The 14,505-nt window shown below is 63.7% G+C and overlaps 2 protein-coding genes across 2 annotated transcripts in view; both read right to left on the reverse strand.

Annotated features, from left to right (window-relative positions):
- Window positions 1-4,296, reverse strand: part of QSOX2 (quiescin sulfhydryl oxidase 2) — a 34,452-nt gene extending 30,156 nt beyond the window's left edge. The window contains exons 1-4 of the mRNA XM_044264371.1: window positions 4,285-4,296; window positions 1,277-1,453; window positions 744-919; window positions 202-641 (exon numbers count right to left, since the gene is read on the reverse strand). Coding sequence (XP_044120306.1) covers window positions 202-641; window positions 744-919; window positions 1,277-1,453; window positions 4,285-4,296 — 805 coding nt within the window. The remainder of the gene's footprint in view (window positions 1-201; window positions 642-743; window positions 920-1,276; window positions 1,454-4,284) is intronic.
- Window positions 4,297-10,357: 6,061 nt separating this feature from the next.
- CCDC187 (coiled-coil domain containing 187) overlaps window positions 10,358-14,505 on the reverse strand; it is a 47,922-nt gene continuing 43,774 nt past the window's right edge. The window contains exons 23-27 of the mRNA XM_044264372.1: window positions 14,191-14,354; window positions 13,647-13,780; window positions 13,459-13,495; window positions 10,797-12,129; window positions 10,358-10,592 (exon numbers count right to left, since the gene is read on the reverse strand). Of these exons, the coding sequence (XP_044120307.1) occupies window positions 10,358-10,592; window positions 10,797-12,129; window positions 13,459-13,495; window positions 13,647-13,780; window positions 14,191-14,354 (1,903 nt within the window). The remainder of the gene's footprint in view (window positions 10,593-10,796; window positions 12,130-13,458; window positions 13,496-13,646; window positions 13,781-14,190; window positions 14,355-14,505) is intronic.

Here is a 14,505-nt window from a genome sequence, read left to right on the forward strand (position 1 = left end):
GGCGCATCCGGAGGGCTAAGCCGCCGGCCCGGCCCGAGCACCCGCCGTACGCGCCGCCGGCAGGAGAGGGTTCACGGGCAGGGGCTCGGGAACGCAGCGGGGACATCAATGCCTGGGGGCGCCGCCTCCCGACCCGCCGGGCTCCCCCGCGGGCTGCGGCTGCGGCCTGGGCCGTCGGGGTCGCGCGCGGGCGCGCCTCACCTCGCACGTCCCCGGCCAGGGCCCGCCAGGTGGGCGCGTAGCCGATGCAGTGGCCGCACCACGAGGAGTAGAACTGCACGAGCCACGCGGCCGAGCTGTTGGCCGTGGCCCCGCGCACGCTGCCGCTGTCCAGCACCCACACGGCGTCCTCGCCCGCGCGGTACAGCCGCGCCGCGCCGCCCGCCCCGGGCCCCGCCGCCGCCGCCGCCAGCAGCACGAGCAGCGGGGGCAGCCGCCGGGCTCGGGCCGCCGCCGCCGGGGCCGGGGCCGGGGCTCCCAGGCTGCGGGCCGCTCCAGCCGCCGCCGCCGCCGCCTCAGCCGCCTTGGCCGCCGCCATGTTGGGAGTGCCGCGGCGCGCCTGACCTTTCACCCTGGCAACCGGCGTCACGTGCGCCGCGCGCGCCCGGCCCCGCCCCCGAGCGTGCGCCCGGCCCCGCCCCCTGCAGGGTCCCGGGGTTTAGCTACTGAAAAGGTCCCGTGTCCGACGTGCGGGAGTCACCGCACAGTCTTCTGGCCGGAAACTCACTCCCGCCGGGCCCCGCCTGGACTTGGGCGTCCGCTGCCCTGAGCTTGGCTTCCGGGGCATCTCAGTCTGGGCCGCGCTGGGGGGCCGCGTCCCCGCCGCCGGTCCGCGCGCGCTGCGGGACGGGAGCCGCCGGCTCCCCGGGGCAGGACCGCTGACCGCCGACCGCTCTCGCCGGCCGGCCTGGGGACCTCCCTGTGTAGGGCCAAGGCGCCCGGTCCTCACTTCCCGGGACCCGCGGCTCAGCGCTCTGTGTCCCCGCGGCCCGAGGAACGCGGGGGCCCGAGTGTCTGCCCCGATGTGCCCCGCTGTGCCCCGCTGTGCCGTGCTTCCGTGGTGACCCGAGGGCTCCCCCTTGGTCCCGGGGAGCCGTGAGCTTGGAGGCAGCCGGGGACCTTGCTGTCAAGAGCCACACGTTGACCCAAGGACGGGGTTCCCTGCATGAGGGGATCCCCGCCGCAGACCTGGAGAGCCTGGAATAGTCGCTCAAGTCTGCAGCGGCGGGCATGGACCCTCCGGTGGAATGACAGGTTGGCCTGTGCCCTGGCCCACTCCGTTGAGGTGGCCGGTCAGCCTGCAGGTGCCTGGTGGGGACGGCGCGCATGGGCCAGCGGTGCGGAGCATGGACGGGTGTGGGCTGCGCACCACCACACGCTTAACGGGCTTAAGGCTGCCCTTCTGCTCCCAAATACAGGTGCTAGGGGGTGCCCGACATGAGTTCGGTGGGCCCTAGGCCAAGGTAGCCCACAGGGCTGATGATACCAGAAGAAAGGAGCGGGAGCGCAGGGGTGTGTGTGGCTCAGTCAGCCGGGGTCCGACTCTCGGTGTGGCTCAGGTCGTGATCTCAGGGTGGTGGGCTCCAGAGTTCCGGAGTCTGCTTGAGATACTCTCTCCCTCCGTCCTTCCCCCAGCTGGTGCCCACGCGCTCCAAATAAGTAAGTCCATATAGGAAATGCAGGAGCAGCATAACCAGGGCCTCTGACGGGTTCCCCCCTCCAGGGAGGCGCTGCGTGTAATCCCGCGGCAAAGAGAAGCGAGACAGCACCTAAAGCTGTGAATGAGCAAGAAAGACTAATAGTCATTACTTTTCTGGCACCGAGGAAAGGGCTGCATTTTTCCTGAAAAGGAGCTTCAGATCTGTTAGAGGTTCATCTCCTATGGAGGGGGAGTATTCCTGACCCTTAACAGGACGTGGGCAGCAGAGCGGGCCATGCCAGTTGTGTCTCCTGGGGGGGCTCCCCGAGGTGCCTCACCTAGTGTGGAAGATGGCGGTAGCCGCCCTCAGGAGGCTGTCCTCGAGTCCGGGAGGAGATATTGGTAACTTTTTCCTAATGTCAGAGGTAGCCTGAGCAGGGGACGCCTGGGGGGCTCAGTGGTTAAACATCTGCCTTCAGCTCCGGTCACCATCCTGGGGTCCTGAGATCAAGCCCTGCGTAGGGCTCCCTGCTCAGCGGAGAGCCTGCTTCCACCTCTCTGTGCTCTCGCTCTCTCGATCTCTCTCAAGTAAATAAAAAATACATATGTGTAGATGGGGGACAAATGTGTCCTTAAGAATAAGCCGTCCCTAGTAAGTCCTGTCTGTCCACACGGGTGATCCTTTTCAGAGGCAGAGAGGGTCCTATTCGGGAGGAACATACTGTCTCTCCCGGGAAGATGGAAGACCTGATTGGCTTCTACAGGGACCTTGAGAGTCATCAAGATCAGCCGAACCTTTTCTTGTGGCCTTTTTTGTTTGCTTCAAGTCCTGGAGCGACAATGGGTGGGAGACCGGCCCAGGGGTCCCTCCCTCATCCGGCGTGTGTTCCTGCAGTGGGAGGAGACAGGAATGACGGGGCGCTCAGGCTCCGGTCTGTATGGGGGAGGGTGCTTTGGTGGAGCAGCTCCCTGTCTGCTTTGGTCAAGATCTGACTTCTTTTTCTGTCCCCGCCTTGTTCCGATCAGTTGCACACGGCCTGAAAGGCTGGGTCCTTCACACATGTCCTGTACAAGCCAGGGCTACCCAGAAGGGCGAAGAGAGCCCCCACATAAATAGCAACCTCCAGACCATTTGCCTTTTTTGTTTGTTTTTACAGAACAGGCGTGAGTGCAGAATGCTGTCGGTTTCTACTTCCCCCGGAGGGCGGTTTCCTCCACCTTCCGGCTGGTCCTCGGGCCAGCACAGGGGCAGAAGGTTGTCAGACGCTTCTTTCTGAGGGTCGGTTGTGACGATGCCCTCCAGGGGAGCGTGAACTGTGGAGGGCGTGTTCCCCACCTACAGAATAAGGACTTTCTGAGTGTCCCTGTGACTCTCTGCGTCTTGAGTAGGGCCTGAACAGGCTGTCTCCTCCTACCTCTGCGGCTAGGGGCAGGGATGAGGCCTGTCGGGGTTGTAGCCGCTCCGTGCCCCTGAGCCCTTGGTCCCCCGTGCCCTCCTTCTCCTCTTTCAGCGCTAGAGCTGGCCTGTGTGCGGTTGGCCTGTCCCCACCAGGTCCTCAGGGGCACGGCCTGCGGGGCTTCCCAGAAGGAGAGGCCAACCACGGCCTCGGCAGGCAGATGGGGTTCTGTCCTGACTCAGAGCTCCAGATGAGAGCCTGGGCTGGGTGCTCCGATCTGGGACCTCCCTCTGCAGCAACCAGGCTTTCCCAGGGAAGGCAAATCGGGGATCCCCCATTCGCCCCATTCACATCTCCTCTGAGCTACCCGGAGACTTACCCACGCTAATTACAGGAGCAAAAGGCCTCCTGCAGGAGGGGTGTGACAAGCCTTTGCCCGCTGGTGACCGGAGGCGGGACCGTGGGCCAGAACGAGCCACAGGTGTCATCTGTGGCCCCAGAGAAGCCCCCGCCTATTACCTGGTGCAGAGCTCAGGGAAAAACTCGGGGTCAAAGGGATCCAGGGGAAAGCGGGGAGGAGAGAAAGCGAGGTCGGGGAGAGGAGATGGCTCCACTCGGCACGCTGCTCACCCGGGGCTGCTGCCAACGGTCCGCTGGGTTGGGTTGCCCGTTGGGTCCCTGTCCCTTCTACTTTGGGAGCCAACAATGAGCAGCCTTGGCTGGGGACCCTGAGGCGCCGAGAGGGGGCGCCCCTTCCCATCAAACAGCCTCCGAGCCACTGACCCTGGACAGAGCCAACAGTTCCTGCTCCGGGAACAAGACAACTTGCACAGTCCGGGTGCACCAAGCCCGACCTCCGAGGCTTCAGAACGGCGGGCACCCGGGCTGACGGATTCCCGTGGGGCTGACGGATTCCTGTGGTGCTCCTGCGCGCCAAAGCAACGTTTGTAGGGCAGAGATGGCCCGAGAAAGGAAAGGAGAAGAAAAGAGAAAGTGCCTTTGTCGCGGTACTGCTCAGCTTCCCCGACAGCCCTGATGAGCCCCCAGAGGAGTCCCCAGTGCCCAGTGGGCATCCCCCGCATCCGTGTCCGAGTGCACTGGGGGAAGGAGAGACCCAGACGGGGTGGCAGCTTCATGGAGCAGAAAGGACTCCCACAGGGGAGGGAAGGGGCTGGGGGCAGCGCAGCCCTATAGGGTCTGGTCCAGCTGCCTTAGAGGAGTCTTTTCTGGGCGGGGACCACTGCTGACCGTTTTCCCCATGGTCGGTTTAGAGACTTTTCTGTCTAAGGCTGTGGCGTCCAGGACCTGGCGGGCATGGCGCTTGCTCCTCGCTTCCCAGGATCCGGGCCCACGGCTCAGCCTTCCACACTGTATTTTCAACGTTCTGTGTCTGCTTTAGGTCCCTTTATGGGTTCTTCGCTCAGTGGCTGCTTGTCCAGTTTTCAGCATATAGAGCCTGACCCGCAGATGCTTGGTACGACCTTGCTCACGCCAGCTCCCTGATGACCTATTGACTCCTCAAGTCCTATCACTATGCCCTTTTTGCTTACTTCAGCAGGAGACCTGGTTTTTAATTGTTATTTGTAACTGTTATGCATATCCACATTTTCTCTGGACTGTGGGACTGAAACAGAGAAAAGAGGAAGTGGATCACAGAGCTGACGTGAGTCAGCGGCAGTCACTGGCCTGGTCAGAGTCTTATGCTTCAGGCCTCTTGGCTCTTCTGCAGCCCAGGCAGAGGGAGGGCATGTGCAAAGGCCCTGAGGTAGAAGGACCAAGCATGTGTTGGAAGAACAGCTGGAGCAGAGTGAGCCAGGGAAGGGCGGGAACCAGAGAACCAGCGGAGAGGAGCTCTGGGTGGGCCCTTACTAACTGGACTATAGGATGAGGGCCCCAGCTCTGAAAGTCGTGTGGCCATCAGAGGATTTTGAGTAGGGATGAGGGTCTGCTCTTCTGGCTGCCATATAGGAGGGGCGAGGGGAAGCAGGAGGCCCATGGCAGGCCATCACAGCCCCCCAAGGGATGGTGGGACTCATGGTGGCGCATGGCAGTGCCAGTGATGGGGTCGGACTTTGGGAACATCTTGAAGGTAAGACACATGGTGACTCAAACCCAGATGTAGACAGAGAGGTCGTGTCCTCCTGGAAGGAGGAGACAGCTGCAGACTGAGCTGCGGACTGGCCAAGAACACGGGGGGTGGAGTCAGGGTGAGATGGAAGCCCGAGCTTGTTTCCACATCTGAGGGAGGTACCAGGCCACTGGTGGGCTCTGGGGGTGTGGGGCTCCGAGGGTAGGTAGGGCTGGTGCAGGCCACCACAGCAGGCCAGGAGGACAGAGGGGACGGTTTATGGAGAGGCCGAAGGAGAGAAGGAGCGATCCGTGAGGACTTGATCGATGGCTCTTCCCAGGAGACCTTCTGGGAAGGGGAGTGGAGATTTGGGAGCAGGTAGGAGGGCTGCAGGCAGGAGGGAGAGCCCTGCCCAGCAGGGAACAGGTTGGGGAGAGCCAGGGTGGGCTTAGTGGAACCCAGGGAGGGAAAGGGAAGGTGAAAGCCAGCCACTGAGGCACCCAGTCCCTACACCCCTGAATCCCCCCAGCTCAGCCCCTCTCCACAGGGGGCTGCACCGGCGTCCTAAGGGAGCCCCTATCTGCCTCTTGTGCTTCCATGGGCCTTTCCTCCTCTGTTGGGGCCCATGGGAGGCCCTGCTGCCCTCGGGGTGGAGCTCAGCCTCCTCTGGGCCTCCCATGCCCCCACCTCTGCCCCCTCCACCTACGACCAGTTAGACCTCCACCTGCGAGGCACGGCCACGAAGCCACAAGACGACAGAGGCGCAAACAGACCAGCAGGCTGGTCATCGGGCTGGCAAAGACAGGCTGGCCGGGCTCCTGCAGGCCGCCATGCACGCCTGCACCCCACTCCCGGGAGGAATTTGACCTAGGATGCTGTCTTGGCCCGCTCAGACCGGGCATTTCCTGAACGACAGACATTCGTTTCCCACAGTTCAGGAGGCTGGACGTTCCAGATAGGGGTCCGCGGGTCAGCTTCCCATGAGGCCCACTCCTGGGTTTGCGAACTGCAAGCCGCCTCCCTGCCGCATCCTCCTGGGGCCTTTCCTCTGGGTGCCCCTGTGAACGGAGAGAGAGCGCGCGCTCTGGGGCCTATTCTCACAGGGCCCCGGCTGCATGGCCCCACCAAACCCCCACCACCTCCCGAAGCTGCTTCCCAGCACCAGCACACTGGGGGTTAATGTTCAACATAGGAATTCTGGGGAGACACCGAGAGCCGCCTGGAGGGACGGTCCTCCTCTCTTCCGCAGCTGCAAATCCCACTGTCACCGCTCTACCCCGGGGCCTGCGTGTCCCCAACCAGGTGGCAAGGGAGCCAGAACGGGGTGCTCTGGGGCAGCACTCTGGGGCGGTGGGGTACGTGCTAGCCCCACCGAACAGCCTTGGGGTTCTCCTGTTTCCTCCTTGGCTGGCAGGCGGCCAGCACCCACTCCGCCAGCCCCAGTCCCAGAGAGCACTGGCCAAACCCCCCTGCTGTGGGGATCCCTTTCCCTCGGATCTCATCAGGCAGGGGGCAGGGGGTGACCCGCCACGCGGGGACAAGGCAGGCTCGTGCCGCTGACCTCGTGAGCCCCGCTGGTGGCCAGTCCGCATGGGCGGGTGACGCTTCACCCCACACGGGCTGGGTGACGCCGAGCCAGCTGTGGCTCCCGGCTTCGCCCAGCAGAGACGCTGCACCCGGAAACGCACACGTGGAGTGCAGCCAAGCTCAGAAGCATCGAAACGAGGTGTGGGGGGTGTATCTTCGAATCCGAGAAACCGGCAGCATTGCCGCTCTGGCTTTCCAGGCCCTGCTCCAAGCCCCACGCCCCCACCCTGGCACCGCCCTGCCCGGAGAGAGGCGCTGCCCTCCGCAGGAGCGCGGGCCCCGGCGACTGTGCTGCTAAGGAAGGAACATGCGCAGCCCAGGGTGATTGTCCGACCCTCTGACGGGACAATGCGCTGCAACCACCGGCATCCGATGGTGGGGGTGCCCGGACTGTGGAGCGGATACGGTGAGGGATGGTGTTCCTGTTTACAGAGGGGGAAACTGAGCCTCGGGGGCCCAGGTACTGTAGTTCAGGGCACATGGCACAAATTCGACGGTGCGGTCTCCAACCTGGGCACCCTGAGGCTCAGGAGGGGCCGGCAAAGGCGCAGCTCCTTCCCTGCTCCCGGGGCCGAGCCACGCCAGCCTCTGAGGCTGGCTGGGCATGAGCCCCGGAGGGCAGAGCCGCTGAGCCTTTTCTGTGCCCCACAGACAGGGCAGACTCTGCATGGGACGGAGGGAGGGATCCAGCTGCAGCCCGGGCTCCAGAGCGGGCCCTGCCCTCCAGCTGGTGTTTGGTGTCCCCACAGAGCTGCTCGGGAACACCGTCCATTCCTCAGAAACCTTCTAGAAGGACGACAATTCCAGACCACTGCCACATGCCAGGAACGGAGCCTGGCGGGGGGTGGTAGTGGTGGTGGTTTCAGTCCTGTGTGTCCTCACAAGGACACCTTGAGGAGGGCCCGGATGGTGGACGTGTGGGGACAGGGTCCGTGTGGGGACAGGGTCCCTGCCACACCCCCAGGAAGAGGTGGAGAGCAGCATCTGGGTTGGGCTCTGAGAGTCACAGCAGCCCCGCTGGGTCATCTTAAGGCCTGGGTGGATGCGGCCGCCAGAGGGCGGGCCACGGGTGCAGGGCAGCTGCGCGTGTGCCCATGATCCTGTCCTTGTGTCCCAAACCTGTCGGCACATTTTGCAAACTCTCCCACCTGCTGCCAGCTGTGCTCACGGGGACACATGAGGGCCTGTGCTGGGGGACAAACGGTGGGGAGCAGCTTGGCGTCCGTGCGTGGCAGAGGGTGGGCTGTGGGGCTCGCAGACCACCTTCTGGGGCCCGGGGGCTGCCTGGGGACTGGGCACGGACAGGTCTGATCTCAGCTGGATTTGCTCGGGCACTCAGCCGACAGTTGGAGAACATGGCCCAGGCAGACCCGGGGAGCTACGTGCCCTGGGCACAGGACGGCACCATCCAGATGGGCAATGCTGTATTCCCCTGGAGCGCATACCTGCCCCCCTGGCCTTCGGTGGTGTTTTTTGTTTTTTAAGATTTATTTATTTGACAGACAGAGATCACAAGTAGGCAGAGAGAGGGGGAAGCAGGCTCCCTGCTGAGCAGAGCCCCCGATGCGGGACTCGATTCCAGGACCCTGGAATCATGACCTGAGCCGAAGGCAGAGGCCTCAACTCACTGAGCCACCCAGGCGCCCCTTCCGGCTGTGTTTTATAGGAACGGCTGTGTCGGCCACTTGGGGTAAGGGATCAAAAGGCCCTATAAAGCTGGTCCAGTGATTTGGAGTTTGAAGCGCTGAAGGCGCCTCCGGGGGCATTTTTTGCAGAAGGGGACAGCAAAGCAGGACAGCTGAAAGAGACAGATCACTGGAAAATTAAATGTGGGCTTTAACTGAGAAATAATCGTTTTCTATGAAAGAAAATGACTTCTCTGGAGGCCGGTATCAGGATTTATCGGCCCAAGAGATGGTCAGGGATTGGAGCCAAGGTGTAAGGCCCTGGCGGCCACAGTCTCGATGCAGAATTTTGCTGGCTCCATGGACCCGAGCTCCAGAGCCGTGCTCTGCATTCCCTGGGCCGGGGAAGACTGAGGGCATCAGACGCCTTCCCCGGGGCTGAGCTGGACAAAGTTCCCACAGAGTGCAGGGCCGTTGTGGGTGCGGGGCCGCCGGCACCGGGGAAGGTCGCTCAGGAGGGTCCGGCTGGGAGCGCAGCCACCCCACCCACGGCCGCCAGAAAGGGGGCAAATCTGCACGGTTTTGACGCAGGAGATTTATTACCATGGTAGCCAAACGTGTGTGTGTGAGATACATAATTCCTCTCACACAGCCTCGTAAATCCAAAAGGGTCAGCAGTAAATAGAGAAAAATAAAAAATTACAGACTAATTTGTTCAGAAAACTAGAAGGAAATCAATAAAAAAGCTGTAGCTCAGAAGCTATTTGGAAATGTTTCTACAGAGCGCGAACACCCCCACCCCCGGTCCAAGCCTCTCCTGGGCGAAAGCGGGAGCACGTGAGGTGTCTTAGCTGTGCCTCCCCGAGCCCCGAGCCAGGACGAGCCAGCCTGTGACAAAGGTGGGTCTGGCCAGCAGCTGGCCCAGACACGCGGCTGCTCCTGAGCTGGGGCCTGGTGGAGGGCTGCCTGGAGGAGGCAGCTTGCCAGAGCCAGAAGGTGGAGGGCACAGGCCGACCTCGGGGCTCTGCCAGGCGTGGAGACGTGTCCCACCTAAACTACAAGTCACGAAGGTCTGGGTCTTCCCAGGGATCCATAAATGCTGTCAAGGGGATGAATTCCTCTCCGAAAGCTGGGAAGTGTGAGGCCCTGGATGGAAGGAGCCAAGGCCTGAGGGGTCAGCACCCCGCCCTTATCCTGAAGACTGCCGGTGTCCCCGAGGGCTCATTCCATGGTGGATGGCCACCAGGGAACGGGCTCTTGTGTCTTCCAGAAGGTGTCCTGAGCGCTCAAGTAGGCCGGGGCCCACCTACCCCCAGAGGACAGGCCAAACCTTGGCCAGTGACCTTTGGCCCTTGAGTGGGGTACTTCTCTAATCCGCACAGCTGAGTTGGCCCACATGCAGGTCTGGGCCTCCCAGGGCCACAGAGCTGGGGGTGTGAGCCCGCACAGACGTGCCCCCTGCCCACCTCCACCCGGGCTTCCCACATCCCCAGAACGGTGCTCTCTCCCGTGGCCTTTGCGGAAGGCTCTCCGTGCTGGCGGGCGGTCTCTGTGGGCGATCGTCTGGTTCAGCCTCGAGCTGCTCCTCTTCCTGGCTCCTCCAGAATGTTCTCTCTCGAATCCGTGATTTCCGCATCTGTCCAGGCCAGCCAGCCTTCGGACACGCCCCACACAACCTTTCAGCTTCCTGCCTCTTGAACTGCACAGCAGGGACCCTTTTGGGGGCCTGATGGAAGCCGTGGACCCAAAGCCCAGAAGAACAGAGCCCACTGCACGGGATGTCACACCAGTGCCCGGTCCCCGCCTAGCATCAGAGGACCACCTGCACGGCCAGCGGCAGGTGGCTATTCTGAACGGCGGCTCTTCCCTCGGGTGGTCCAGGCTTCCGGAGCCTCCCACACACAGAGGCACACGTGGGCACAGTGACACAGCAATGTCACAGGTGTCTGTGTGTCACCGCGGGCCCTGCCCTGTCTCCTCAGGAGTCTCATCAGCCTTGGGGACGTGCCGGGTCAGCCGTGGGGACACAGCTGCTTCTCCATCAGCGGGCGGCCGGCTGGGCCAGCTCCGAGAGCACAGCAAGCGTGTCGCATAGGATCCTTCTGGTGAGCTGGCTGGACACCAAGTCCACCACCTCGGCTCTCTCCCCACCAGGTACATCTGCGTGGGAGCCCACGCCCAAAGCAGGATCCAGGTCGCCATGCCCGGTGCCAGACGGCCCCGTACCTCCAGCTGCCAACAACATGGGCAGACCCTCCCCGGCCATGAAGGCCACTCTGGATGGGGTTGGGGACTGTGCTGGCAGCCTTGGGAGCCCCCCCACGGCACCACCGTCCCCCACACACAAGGGGGACCCTAGGCAGCAAGCTGGCTCAGACCACTGGCTGCCCACAGCCTCAGCTCCCCCATCAGAACATGATTCGCCCAATTTTTTCCCAAGGCTTCCACCCTGTCTGCCCGCCCCCAGGCAGAGCCCTGACTCTTGGGGCCCCGGGAACAGTGGCTCAGGCAGGACCTCCTCAGACAAGGAGGGCAACTCCCCAGTTCTGATGGAGGCATCCTCCCCGGGGGGGCCCGGCGAGCCCCCAGGAGACATGGCGTCTTCAGGTGGGGGAGGGAAGTCTCCCGAGCGCAGGCTGGTGCCCTCACGCTCTGCTGGGAGGGTGGGAGGCCAAGGAGGGAGACTGGTGTCCCTGTGGCTGGAGGACGGAAGGTCAGCACTGCCATAGGACAGCACGTCGTCCACGGGGGACAGGATCTCGGGCAAGACCCCGTTGGCCAGGGTGGGGCAGGCTTCCTCTGGGGCAGGGGAGTGTCCCCTCCCCCTACACCCAGGTGCCCAGCCCTCGGGTTTCTGGGCTACCAGACCACCAGGGTCCCCAGGAGGAGCCTGCGGGCTCACGGGGACCTCAGGCTCAGACCAGGCCTGTTGAGGTTTCCTGTGGTTGGACAGACTCAGGTCAGTGTCCCCAGGCCCCTCGGGGCAGCCAGCCGAGGCCTTTAGAGCCCTAGTGTCTCCTCCTTCACCAAACTCCACCCCTTCTGATGCCAGGGACCCGGAGGGAGAGGAAAGGGGCAGGTCTAAGTCACTGGAGGGAGAGGCTGTGGATGGGAGTGGTGGGAAGGCAGCCTCCGAGGACACCTGTTTGGCTCTTTCTGTATCTAATCCACTGATCAGGCTCCCACTGGTTCTGGAAGATTCCTGCCCCTCCCCCAGGCCCAGGGAAGGAGGTCCAGAGCAGGGCGCCCTGCCATCTTCCAGGTGGGATGAGCCTCCCGCAGGGGAGCGGCGCCCTGAGGCTGGGTCAGCACCAGGGCCTGGCCCCAGCAGGTTCTCCTCATCCCAGACCTCGCTGGATGCCTCTGACAGCTCTGACCCTGACCTCCCAGAAGGGGCATCCGGGAGAGGTAGCAGCTGGCCCGCCCGCAGGAGTCCTCCCCTGGGCTCTGGACCCCCTGCGTCCGTGGGGGAGCCGCCCTGGCGACCGGTCCTGCTGCCCTCCAGCCTCTCCCAGGCCACCCGCTCCCCGCCCCGGTGGACCCCCCAAGAGTCTTGAGGTGAGAGCTCCCCAGACCAGCCGGGGTCTGCATCAGTGGGGTCCCCAGCTTCCCAGTCCGAGAGGGAGACGGAGCTCTCGGAAAGCTGCACCAGCATGGCGGACGCCTTCTGAAACTCCTGGAGAGAACAGCAGGACAGCCCGCTCAGGGAGGAGGCGGCACGGGACCCGGCACAGGTCCTGGGAGCTGACTCAGACTCGGACTCGGGGCCCAGCCCCAGGGGGCTGCCCACATGCGGGCTGGAGGGCGCAGGAGCTGCAGAGAGAAGGGCATTTGGGGGTGAGGCCCACAGTCCTTATGCTCTGTCACCCCTGCAGGGCACGGACGGGCTGCAGCCCACAAGCCACGGGCCCCAAGCCAGTGGCCCCAAACCAGAAACGCCCTGACAGGCAGAAGAAATGTCCACAGCACCCGCGTGGCTAAGCCCCCCACTCTCCGCCCGCAGGGGAGGGAGTCACGTCTGGGCGGGTCTGGCCTGGGAGCTGCTGTGTGCGAAATGGGGAGGCTGCACCCACACTGGCCGGCTTCCTTGAGGCCTAGACGCTCTGGACAGGGGTCTCCCTCGCCTGCCCCACAAGGGCCCGTGTCGGGAGGGTGGGGGTGGGAAGGGGTCCCCCGTGGGGCTCTGGGAGAAACCTGGCTCTGACTGAGAAGCTGGTCTTGGATGACCCTTAAGTGGGGATTCTTTGTCCCTTGTGCAGGGTGGGGCCTTTGTGTGTGTGGGTCACCTGGAGCAGCAGTCCACGGGGCAGCTTCCGGCCGAGAGAAGGGGTCGTGGGGGTCCTCCTGCCAACAGGTCTCCATCCTGCAGGCACATTTTTGGGGGTGTCCCGGGAGCTCCCCGGAGAGGGTCCCATCCCCCCAGCCTCCTCCTCACGGCTCAGGGCCTCTGTGGGACCTTCAGCTACCCCATGAGCTTGACAGCCGGCCTGCCAGGCATCTGCCCCAATAGGAAGGGACCACCAGGGCACAGGACTCCCCGGGTGGGGGCAAGGGGCCCTGTGTTTGCGGGTTCTGGCCTGTCCCTGCCTGCAGCAGCAGGTCTCTGGGGGTGTTGCCATCTGAGCAGCTCAGGAGCACGTGTTCCCCAGAAGGGCCCCTCCTACCGCCCCTACCACCGGACCTGGGGCTGATTCCCCAGCGGACATCTTTGTTTCCACAGAGGGGGTCAGGCTCCAGACAGTATGGGGAGGGCTGTGGGTGCCCAGGGGCAGGGGTGCCTGGAGGGAATGCGGTTCTCTGGAGTAAAGGATAGGCATCTCCACGCCCCGGGTCCCGACTCCTGCCCGAGAGTCCCGCCGGCCCAAGGCAGCCCTCCAAAGTGCACACCTCTGTCCCCCTGACGCCCGGCTTTCCACCTGGTGGGGCTCCTCCTTGGGGCTATCGGCAAAATCCAGCTCTGGGCTTATGCTGCCTTCAACCACCTGCTGGGAACATGTTGGAGAGAGACTGCCCCAGGGCACGGCATCGGTCCTGGCCCCTCAGCAGTGGATAACCCCCAGCACGTTCCTGTGACTATGGTAATGAACAAAGACCGTCCCCTTAAAGACGGCCCTGGAGACCCCCACTTGCCAGATACCGCACCCCGGGCTCCAAACACCCCCTCAATGGACGAATCCACCTGGGAAGGGCCAAACAGGTCCCAAACATCCACGCCCTCATCTGGTGGACAGGGTGACCCGTCCCATCCAAAGCCACACAGTAGAGCCTGACCAAGCAAAGCCAGGCCCCCACTCTGCCCACAGAGGGTGCAGGGCCAAGCCTCGACTCACGCTGGCTTCCGGGGGGCTGCACGGACTCCTTCCGCCCAGGGAGTGCTGGCCCTGGAGTTTCTGCCCACGGCGTTCCATCAGAGGCTGCGTCCTCTCCATCGACGACAAAGGAAGGGGGTTGGGCGGGGGGTCTCCTGTGAGCAAAGGGACCGTGAGCACTGATGGGCGCGGAACGCAGGGTGTGGACAGCACAATGTCCAGGAATTCTGAAGCCACGTGGAACAATCAGTCTCAGAAAATGGGCCCACCCTTGACCTGGCCTCCTGTCCTACAGAGGGGGAGACTGAGGACAGGGAGGAGCACCCCTCACCCACCCCCCTGCCTAGAAATGGTGGTGGAGGTGTGTGCAGGGGGCCCTCCCGCCGGCAGGCCCCCTGCACCCAGACATGGAGGGAGCGGTGGGGGACGGCCCTGTCGCACAGCTCGGGCAAGGCTCGCCAGGATGCAGGTCTGTCTGATCACAAGCCTGGTGCTGCCCCAGGTGGCCAGGGCCCCCGGACAGAGTGACCGTCCGTCCTGGGCCGCTGCTGCCTTATCTGGTTACCTTGGTCCACAGGGATCTGGCTCTCTACCAGACGGCCCCCAGCATCAGGCCAGCCACTGGCCACAGGCATGTCCTCTCCCCACACAGGCCTTGGAGGTGGTCGGTGACTGTCCGCAGCTGAAGTGGCCTCGGGGTGTGTCCCGTCCTCCTGCCCAGTGGGAAGGCTACAAGGCAGTGAGTGCAGAGGGTCTGTGACTGCCTGTCAGGGCTGTGCCCTCCCCAGGCGACAAGTCCTGACTGGGACACTCCACAAGCAGGACGGCATGTGTCCAGGGCGCAGTTGTGGACAGTGGCTGAGTGGTCAGCACACGGGTG

The sequence above is a fragment of the Neovison vison genome, chromosome 9, assembly GCF_020171115.1.
Source record: "Neovison vison isolate M4711 chromosome 9, ASM_NN_V1, whole genome shotgun sequence".
Taxonomy (NCBI): domain Eukaryota; kingdom Metazoa; phylum Chordata; class Mammalia; order Carnivora; family Mustelidae; genus Neogale; species Neogale vison.